This window comes from Aspergillus stella-maris, assembly GCF_047715825.1.
Source record: "Aspergillus stella-maris strain CBS 113639 unplaced genomic scaffold BDV14scaffold_42, whole genome shotgun sequence".
NCBI lineage: Eukaryota > Fungi > Ascomycota > Eurotiomycetes > Eurotiales > Aspergillaceae > Aspergillus > Aspergillus stella-maris.
This window is the reverse complement of record NW_027396836.1, coordinates 84,032-94,293: the sequence shown is the minus strand read 5'-3', so window position 1 is coordinate 94,293 and position 10,262 is coordinate 84,032. Positions and strand designations below refer to the sequence as shown.

Below are 10,262 nucleotides of genomic sequence, written 5' to 3'. Positions count from 1 at the left end.
GAAAAGAGCCTTGATCAACCTCAGGCACAACCGCCGACCATAATCCAAAATTAGCTTCTTTGTCGTCCTGTCATTCGTCGTTAGCTTGGGATCTCCCCGTCCGCGCTTCGAGATGCAGTCTGCACATAGCTCAGTAGCTCAACCGCCGCAGGGTGGTCCAAAATAGAAGCATCAGAGCATGGCACGTTGCTGTTTTTGGACTTAAAGCTCTGCATCTCCAGATGTATTAAGAGCATCATGGTCACCACCAGTTCATGCAATTGTCTCTCGGACAGACAGCCTCACTTGGTTCTTTCATCTCGAACTGCTTAGATGCTCTGTAGCTTGCCACACTTGTGGAGAGTTGCATCACTGTGAGGACTGCTTGTATCGATGACGACCGAGCTCGCCGACTCATACTTTGTCACCACCGGAGCTCCGGGTTCTCAATACGATATCCACGTCCTGAAGCCAACTCGACGTCCAAACCCCAAGAACATGTCTGCCCGCAGACGACCCGCAATCTTGACCAGGCCTCAACAGCCCACCCAATCAACATATGTCGAACCCTCATCACCTATTAGATCTCCAACTTCGCCTGTCTCTGGGCCGAGGAGGAAAGTCACGAAGGGTCAAAAGCGCTCGAAGGACGGTTAGTGAGACGCAAGGCGCGCGGCTAGCCCACGTACCACTAACGGGCTGCTAAGAAAACAGCTGACCACAATGTACAGGATGCTATACCTGCCGCCTGAGAAGGAAGAAATGCGATGAGAAACATCCGATCTGCAGCGCTTGCAGTACCCTAGGCGTTAATTGCCAGTACGAAAGGCCGAGTTGGTGGGTCAGTCTCCAGGCGCAAAAACTGCACAGAGAGAGAATCAGAGTGGCAGGTCGGCAAGTTAGAGCAGAGCAGAGGGACAAGGCCCTTCACGGTATGTTTGGCACCATAGTTGATGGGAAATGACTGAGAGTTCTTCAGAATATATCAGGGACACTGTGCCATCAAGCAGGACCCAACAGCAACCTCCCGCCAACACACCTCAGGTGCAGCCGACAGAGACAGTAGAGCAAACTCCCATGTTCATCCCTTCAACGCCGTTCCTGCCAACTCCCACATCAGCATCGCTACTTCCCGGTGCTTATGGGTACGATGCCGGAATTGGAAGTAGCAACTTTGTCCCTGTCGCGGACAACTTAGCCTTGTTACAGGACCCCAACGCCTTCTACTTCAACCCCATGCCAAACCCCATGCTCCCTACGCCTACATCGGCAGGTACAACTGCCACCAATGCCAGTTTAGCTAGCCCAGCAGTAATAACAACAACCTCGACAGCAACCGCAATTGCCACAACGACCCCAGCCCTGCCAAATAGTGACGATTGGTACCAAGGCTTCTCTAACCCTCTTGCCAGTGCCCAAGACCCCATCACGCTCCAGTCGGCTGAATTCCCCGAAGGGCCGCTGTCCTACTATTTGGAGGCGAAGATGAGTTCAAACGAGCGAGAGCGATACCTACTCTATCACTTTGTCGACAATGTTCTTCGACTTGTATTCCCCATTCTCGATCTCCATAAGCAGGGTCCGTCCCGCGCCCGCGACATCCTACACTCCCTCGAAACCAACATATCTTATTACCACTGCTGTTTGAGTGTTGCGGCAATCCATCTCAAGACTGTGAAGAAGCAGCGTGGCAAACGCGTCGAGAACGACATCATGCGACACCGCTATGCAGCTGTCTCCAAGCTCAACAAGGCCTTGTATGCTGATAATGGCCATGATACGATCCTAGACGCAACATTGGCTATGATCTTCTTCCACTGCTCTGTGGGATCCCCAGAAGTTGACTCTCTCCCTGACATTGCCTGGAGCGACCATTTCACAGCTGTCACCGACCTCGTCGAGAAACTAAACCTTCATTCAGCAAATCCTTACATTATCCCCCCCTTCAGTGTTTCTCTCAGCAGCTGGATTGATATTTTTGGCGCCACAATGCTCGGCAAGTCTCCTAAGTTTGCACACAAATACCGCGAAAAGCATCTTAAGGGGGTTTCCTCTGGTCTTAGAGAGCTTATGGGCTGCGAAGACAGAATAATGTACCTGATCTCAGAAATTGCCTGTCTCGATTTCCACAAGGAGTCCGGCAGGCTCAACGACATGGAAGTCGCCTCCTACGTCGCCGGTCTAATGGCACAACTCGACCACGCCGAACAAGCTACCATGCAACCTCACGTCGAGAGTCCAACGAATGAAAGAGGCACCATTGATCCAGACAAGCTCACCAAAAACATGACTACCATGTTCCGCCTTGCCGCTCGCGTCTATCTCCACAGCCTTAGCCCAGGCTTCCACCCAGAGCAGCAAGCCATCACCGAACTTGTTGAAACGATCGCAACAAATCTCCAGTACATTCCTGCTGGAGCGCATGGCTTCGACCGCTCCCTCGTCTGGCCGATGCTCATTACTGGCGTAAACTCCACGCCGACAAGCAACTTCCGCATTATTCTCGAACAGCGGATTGCGGCAATGGGGGATTGCGCCGATTTTGGCAGCTTTGGTCGAATGTATGCCGTGCTCCAGGAGACCTGGAGTCTCTCTGATGATCTGGAGCCGGAGCCGGTTTACTCGGATTTGACCAAAACGTTCCCTTCGGCCGCGGCTCCATCTGCCATGACATTTTCTTTTGAAGGCATGGGTCTTCTTTCTCCATCTATGGCTGCTCCTGATATTGCGCCGCGCGTCAAAAAACAGCCTATCCACTGGCGTGATGTCATGAAGTTGAGGGAATGGCAATATCTACTCTTGTAGCTGCCTCACAGTCAGACACGATTGTTGTGCAGCTGGATAGGGGTGAATAATTGGATGCTGACGAGGACCAGTCTCGTCAAGCATTCATTACTTGGCGTACGGTTGAAGTTTGTGTTTTGGTGGATTTTTGTTCGTTTGGGCTTTCTTGCTTCACGTTTGTTTATCTTACATTCTGCCCCTCTTGATCTGGCTTCCGCACGATCTCTAAGGGCTGGCGGGAGAAATGGGCTCTTTCATACGAATGTTCCTCTTGCCCGGTTTCAACTGTCATTTTGTGCTTTTACCTTTATGGCTTTTCTAGTTCGGGTGGGATGTTCGGCAGTTTTCCAGTTATTTGCACTCTACTTTTCACTGTGAATATTCAAATGATGCTTTTGACCTTCTGACGAATGGAATGTGTCGCTGCTTTATATCCTCGTTTCTCAAATCTTGTGCTGGAGCTCCACGTGTTTGTTTCCACTTTGGTCTTTCGTTATATACATCTAGCTTTTGCTTCACTGCGCTTTAAATGATCTCGGGCGACCGATGGCATACAGCTTTTGTCTTAGAGTTGCTTCTTCAGCGTGACACAACTTATATATACCTTCTGCTTCTTCGGTTACATTGCTCTGGCTTTGGATGTTCTACCTTCACTCGATATATTTTGATACCCTATTTTCAATGTGCTTATATAGTGCTACAAAAAACTCTTTCTCCTTCTGCTACCAAGTCTAAAAAGGATTTAATTCCAAGGAACAATCTCTTACATATATACCTTGAAAAACCGAACCTCGTACAGAGATAGAGGTTTCCGTGTCCCACCCCTACCTCATTCACGGATCGACATCTAGCTATATCCCTCCCTTCTAAATTTCTCGACTGAAGATGGCTATTTGTTATACGAAGCTAGTGCTCTGGGAGCAAACCCACAATACCGGCAACATACCCTCAGCTTTGGGGTCAAATGTCAACGCAGAATCTCTGCATTATTAGACCACTGAGGAACGAATACGTCCCGATCATATCTATTTTACGCTAGAGTAAGAGTCATACTACCTTCACTACGGCACGAGTACCACAATGACTACGATGGCTACAACGGCTACTTTCCCGAAGGACGGCCTACTTTACTCGACTTACATAGGATATGTTTTCCCCTCGGTGCACAATCCCACCATCTGCAAAGACTACGCCCTTCTACGGGTCATTCTACTGATTGGACGGCTTACTCTACTCACCTTCTATATGTGGTTTCTTTAGGGTGCAGTGGAGGCTACGGAGGGGAGGTTACTATTGGTTTTACGATCTACTCATGTTACCTTGACTACGCACGAGAGACCAGCGGCTGATGGTCGACGAGCCCAGAGTGAGAGGGTCTGCTTAGTGGAGCGCGGACGAAACCAGTCCAATCCAGGTACGTTAAGCCGCAGAGGTGCAGAAGGCTACGACAGCTGTCTAGTCCTGGTGTTCAGCGGAATATAGCCCTAGCGACATAGTCAAAGGTACGCATTGCGAATGACTTTCGCCTCGGACAACGGATGTATGTAGGTCGTTGTAGGCCCTTGTGTCACTATCCGCTTATGTTGAGATCAACGGGCCTTTGGTCTGGTCTCGTCTTGTTGTACTTGGTTTGTTTTGAGGACGTCAATCCGAGGCGATCTCTCATCTCTTTCCGAAGCAGCGCGAGGGTGGTAAGAGGCGTTCTTTGTCAGCCAGCCTTAAGGTTGTTGCAATGGGTAATCTGCTCAGAACTGTCAGTGACCATATTACTCATTGATATTCAGGATATTCACTTAGCCATTAATCAATCGCGTCGGTATCAGTCTCTTGGTGCTTTCAAAGGTCTTGCTTAGAACCAGCACAAGGAGTGAACTGAAGAGAAATATAATCAGAGAGAATGGGTGGAAGGGTAGTAGGCAGGTATTAGGTATTGTGGTAGCGCTCAGGTAGACCAAAATAGATGCATTGAACAATATGGACTGTGACGGCGCTTCCCAGTTCCATCGACTTGACCCGACAATCCCGTCGCCAGCGTACTCCCACCCTCCCCCTTCGCAGTTCATCCCAATCCGTGGTGATTTTCCCCTACCATACTGACGCCCACCGCCCTCGCAAACCGCACGGCACCTCCTCTTCCAGAAAATGCAATCTCCCCAGCGGTTAGGACACCAATCCCCTCTCCAAGACACCATCCTACCCCCTCTTACACCCCCAAATATAGAAGCAGCCTGCAGGTACGAGTTACATGTTTAGTAGCATGCAACCATCCCTCCATAGTTGGGAGGGTGAAGTTCGTTATCATTCTATAAATGGAGTCTTCAGGGTAAGCGGGCGCTTAGGCGTGCGATGTGACTGGTCGCCCAGTGGGACCGGTGATGCTGGTGCATTAGGTATGGTTTTGGATAGAATAGAACCATCGAGACGATGATGGTGATTTGTTCTAGCGTAGGCCGCTGGCTGGTTTCCAAGCGGTTAGCCTTCCCAATTCCCACCGGAAAACGTGAATGGTGACGTCTACTGTTCGCGTGGGAAGGGTACATCCATACCTACAACACATCCGCCAAGACCCAAGGATGATCTCCATCGTGGGACCCAAAAATAGCGACCCCGGCGCTTAAATCTACACCCTTACCCAATCACCATCCACAGAGCAACTTTCTGTCCTCCCCAGGATCACCTCTCCATCCTGAACGCCGGGTCGTTCTATATTTGTAACTGCGATCAGCACTGATTCCATCATGCCCACGACACTCGTTTCTTTATTTATCTCTGTTCAACCAATCTCTGTCCTGGATCCAAGATGTGAATGAAGGACAAGGCTAGCTCGCGCCCGCTAAAGCATGCAAGGGCGCTAGTTCATGCTTAAAGAAAAGCTACCTCACCTCACCTTACCCTACATGCCATGCTATGCTTCTGCCTAGGTAGACAACCAGTCTTTCACCCCGGACCTCCGAACCGCGAGTCAATTGCGTGTGTTTCTATGGCCCACGCGGGAATCCAAGTACTAGGTAGCTCATATCACTTTATTAGCTCTGCGCGAGGCCGTCAATCACCTGTGCTAATTGCCCTCTGGGCTGTTTATAGATTTCGCTTGCCCTATCATGAGCTCCATGTCAGGGAACTGTGGATGTAATTCTGTAAATAGAACTCCGAAGGGGTGTTATCGCGAGGTATATCCCTCTTTCCCCTCTCTATTTTGCCTCCCAGGGCAAACTATTGGCCCATGCATGCATGCGGGTTTGATGCGGATATTGTCGTCAATTCCCTGTCCGTTCTCATATTGCTGCCAGGTGCGTGCCGCTGTCTGCCCTGAGATAACCAACTCAACAGCCAAAGTACCCAATCACAACCGAAACCCCTGAGCTTTTGCAGATGGCAACTAAACTTACCCGGTCTGCTAAGCATGGCACTTGCCTATCTCGGCGAACTCCTCTATACGAAGTGAGACTGTTGTCCTTGGTGATCTCCGGCCAGGCTGATGATATACTTCGTTGTATAGACTAGTGTATTACGGGTGTTTTACGAAGATACGGTATGACATGTCTTGGCGCTCGGTGTGTTGCCGGGCGGGTTGCTGGTACCTACCGTAGCGAGCTAGGTTCATGCTTCGACTTGACATTGGTTCGAGTGCTAGCTTCACAAGTAGGTAAGGTATTCTGACTGTCGTAAGGTGCTCGGCTCACGGAAGTGAGGGTTACTGCGTTGTTGGTGATGGTGTTGTCGACAACAAGCTCGAGTATTCCCACCTCGCCCGCTAAACTACACCCACTCCACAAGTAACTTGATAGTGATAGCCTGTCCCATATACAGCTTGCTTTCCACGGGTCACCCAGGATCCCCATACGTTCCCTTCCCGCCGATACAATATATCCCAAACAAAGCATGTAAGCGGACATAGCTCCAGCTCTAAAGCCTCAATCAATAGGAAAAGATCTCCATCCGCCCTCCAGCGCCAAGAAATGGCGTTAGTCCGCAATCCCATCTGATAGGATGACTCTACAACCAACACTAGTCCGCTATAGTATAGAGCAGGCAAGCACCATGAGACGGACAGTCCAAGCTCCCACCATGCGGCCACAAACAAAGACAAAGGCAGCAACAGCAACAGCAACAGCAACAGCTCAGGAGTCAGTAGGCGTAAGCACCTGCCACCAGGGCCCGGAAGCGCCATCGCGATCCTTCGAGCGCTAAGCCCATTGTCTGTTTGTCTGTGCGTCTGACATGTTGGGTCGGTAATTTGATCCTGCGGGCTACTGGTATGAACGTGGGTCGAAACGAAGGATGGAGTCGAGTAAGCTGGACCGGACTGGGGTCCAACAGGTCAGGTTGGGGTGAAGGCATGATTGGTGCGCATAGACGACATGACTGACTCTTGGAGGTCGAGGCTCTGAGTTCTGGGCGACTCATCTTTGAGATTGTGAGGAAGGAATTAGTAGGACTAGAAGCGAGAGGGGTAGTCGTTCATTCATTCCATTATGTCGGTTTGGCTGACTGGACTAGGTATCTTTCGTAGGTTATACAGGAAAGAAATGCTCCCAACGCCAACAGAACAGTAAAGTGAACACCCGCTTTCACCCAACGAGACAACAGACAACAGAGAACATGCTGACCCTGAACTCCGCTCTCGCTTTCAACAAACACAAAGACAGAATATGCTAGATAGACGATGACAAATGAAATGCGCTAACGCCGACCCTTGCTTCCTGGGGCTGTCTTCAGCCGCCTGGGTTAGTTTCAGCCCCATTTAGGATATATGCAAAACGTAACGCAGGATAACTTGAACAAAGTAGAGATAGGACACAAAGAAGATGCAGTAGATGAGACAGGAGTAATAAATCGTTAAGAGAAAATGTGGTGACTGGCTCAAGTTAAGCCACAGGCATCCTTCTGCGCTTGCCCTTTGGAGGGGCCGCAAGCGAAGGCACGCGCTTGAGCGTCACGGTATGTGTCACGACGTGCTGGATGGTAATGGACCTCGACGTCACGCCAGAAGGAGATTCGACGTATCGTACCTTCCGCTCGACTGGTGGGTACGGGGAGTGGACGGGGTGTGCGCTCTTCGGCGAGTCCACAGCACCGACGGGGGAGTAGTAGTGAGTCGGGGACATTCGCATGCGGCGGTAATGGCTGGCATCTACGGCTGATCGAGATGCATACAGAGGGGTAGATGATGCTGAGTGAGTGCGCATGTGCGTCCTTGCTTTTGATGATGGTGGAACAGTGTCCAGAGGGAATGAGGAGGTTGATGCCGTTGATGGGTGGGATGGTGGTGATGGGAGCTGCTTGTTGGTAGGGTAGCTTGCTGAATAGGGGGTGCCTGCAGACTGAGGAGGGCTCCCGTATGTCGGACTGAGAGCCTTGAGGAACTCTGTGTAGGCAAGAGGTGGAGGTACTGATGGTCCTTTGCCGTCGCATCTTGTCGACGTAGGGTTCGCTGAGCGGTGGGGTTCCTGAAGCTCTGACGGGAAGGCAAGATGCTTCGGTGTTTCGAGAGGATAGAGATCGGGTCGAGGTGCCATGTTGAGGTTGTAGTATTGAGAAGGTTGAGGTTGGTGAGGTGGTGTGGTGGTATAGTAGTTATGGTAAGGTAGGGTTGAGATGGGTGAGTTGGTGAGGTAGATGAGTAGATGAGAGGTTGTAGATGGAGGCAATATGGAGGGGTGAGATGAGTTAAGTAAAGAAGCAGATCGGCTAAAGATAGTAATGTAGCCAGAGGCGCTGCAAGGAAGACAAACGGTGCTGTACAAGAGCAGAAGCTGGAGGAGAGTCCCTTGTCGCTTGGTACGATGGCGGTACAGAAACGGTACAGAGCGTTGGAAACGGTATCAATACACGCTTAGCGCCAGGTAGTGCTTTTTTAGCCGGATTCGGTTAGCGGCCACGCCCAAGAGACTCGAAAATAGAAACAGCGCAGAGTCCAACTCACTGAACAGCGTCTTAGCCAGCTAAAGACGGTGTTAATTGTGGATTATCTATTATAGGGCAGACTGAGATCCGGTCTTCGGTCTGCTTTGTTTTCGCGTGGCTGAATGACCTCGGTGGTGGTTCAGGGAACGATGGCATTCGCCTCGGCGCTTAAACCAGAGTGCAACAGAGATGGACAAGATCAGGATCAACCCGACCAATATCGTTGATTATGAAGATGAAGATGAAGAGAAGTACTGATGATAATCTCATTGCTGAAGATAATCCTCACTCTTATATGTCTTGTTGACTGCTTCTCTGGCGCCAGGGTCCATCCTGAAACACCTCCAGACATGACACCAGGAGGCCTTTCTGCAGACTTCTCGCGCGCGCCAGCTGAAGAGAATCAGCAGGGGTTCCTCCAGCGAATCCCCGCCTGTTCAGCCGCTGCCCCTGTCTGGTTGCCATGGCGCCTTAATCTCGAGTGCCCGCCCCCGGCGCTTCTACCAGACAGGTAGCTGTGGTCATTGCGCGCGGCTCCTCCCATCAGCCGTCGGTTGGTTGACAGCCCTCTGCCCACTGACCGACGTAGCCGCCCGCCCTCCCTACAGTGCCCCTTCATACACTCGCTTTGCGACAATCTAGCTAAGACGCCCCTTAGCTCCACAGCTCTTAAGTCTGAAGAACCGCTGACCCAAGCTGGCTTGCAGCACTGCTACCCAATTATCGCGCTGGGCGGTACTACGTCTTTAGATCCGTGCCGCCGAAGCAGGGACCTAGTAAGACGCTTAACAATGACAGCTTCTCCCATTGGCTGCAGGACCATTCATGATCGCCGAGACAATAAGCTAAGTTTGACGCTTCTCTCGCAGGGGTCCGTTTGCTTCGATAAAAATTCTACCAGCAATCTGAGACTGTTTCTCGTGCTATGGAGATCGGGAACACTGTGGAGGTCTACCCTGTCAAGAGAAGCCTTATTATTTTGTTTCCCTGTTCATGGAGATCCGAAACGAGATCCCTGAGTTCTAAATCCGGCCTTGGGTACTTAGCGCCGTGGGTATCCAGGTATATCGAAGCGCCGGCCCCAATTGACCAGGAATGATTTGACGCCACGGCGCTGCAGACAATGTCGTTGTGTAACAATCAACCGTTGGCAGGAACCGCGACACTCCGCGCTGCTTAGATCTTTCTGCAGTCTGAGTGATGATTCGATGCTGTTTCGACTTTCAATATGCTCATAACTCACGCCAGTGTGGGGTAGTCCACAGCTAATACTACTCTACTTGAACGAGAGCTCCCACGCCAGTCATCCTACCTTGCCAAGGCTCGCGATATATGCTGAAGCTATTATATTTGGGTCTGCCGTTGCCGCCGTCTTTCGGACTATCTCCCAGGGCGATATATGTAGTGGCTGAGCTGGAAGCGTCGACTTAATGGCCAGCCGGGTCGGGACCCGTCTGTTGTCGCTGTAACGACGTCGTTTAGCGCCACATCCTAGTGAGTCAATATGCTGTTTACATCCGGACTGGCTCAAGGGTAGACTCAAGGCTCCATCTGTCTATTTTGGGACACTGAACTGTTTGCAACAGCACAAA

General features: G+C 50.9%; 4 protein-coding genes across 4 annotated transcripts; 3 read left to right on the top strand and 1 right to left on the bottom strand.

Moving 5' to 3' along the window:
• Positions 1-372: 372 nt before the first annotated feature.
• Positions 373-2,784, top strand: BDV14DRAFT_201947 (Zn(II)2Cys6 transcription factor; the record flags this gene model as incomplete). Its single annotated transcript, XM_073773886.1, has 3 exons — positions 373-631; positions 711-911; positions 959-2,784. The coding sequence occupies 3 exons, from the start codon at positions 373-375 to the stop codon at positions 2,782-2,784; spliced, it is 2,286 nt and encodes a 761-aa protein (XP_073626281.1).
• A 945-nt stretch (positions 2,785-3,729) lies between these two features.
• Positions 3,730-4,060, top strand: BDV14DRAFT_176726 (uncharacterized protein). Its single transcript, XM_073769297.1, has one exon. The coding sequence runs from the start codon at positions 3,844-3,846 to the stop codon at positions 4,021-4,023; it is 180 nt and encodes a 59-aa protein (XP_073626280.1). The 5' UTR covers positions 3,730-3,843; the 3' UTR covers positions 4,024-4,060.
• Positions 4,061-4,223: 163 nt separating this feature from the next.
• BDV14DRAFT_176725 (uncharacterized protein) lies at positions 4,224-4,662 on the top strand. Its single transcript, XM_073769296.1, has 2 exons — positions 4,224-4,504; positions 4,557-4,662. Exons 1-2 carry the CDS (start codon positions 4,302-4,304, stop codon positions 4,558-4,560), a joined length of 207 nt encoding a protein of 68 aa, XP_073626279.1. The 5' UTR covers positions 4,224-4,301; the 3' UTR covers positions 4,561-4,662.
• A 2,522-nt stretch (positions 4,663-7,184) lies between these two features.
• BDV14DRAFT_176723 (uncharacterized protein) lies at positions 7,185-8,460 on the bottom strand. The gene has a single exon (XM_073769295.1). The coding sequence runs from the start codon at positions 8,280-8,282 to the stop codon at positions 7,632-7,634; it is 651 nt and encodes a 216-aa protein (XP_073626278.1). The 5' UTR covers positions 8,283-8,460; the 3' UTR covers positions 7,185-7,631.
• Positions 8,461-10,262: the final 1,802 nt, after the last annotated feature.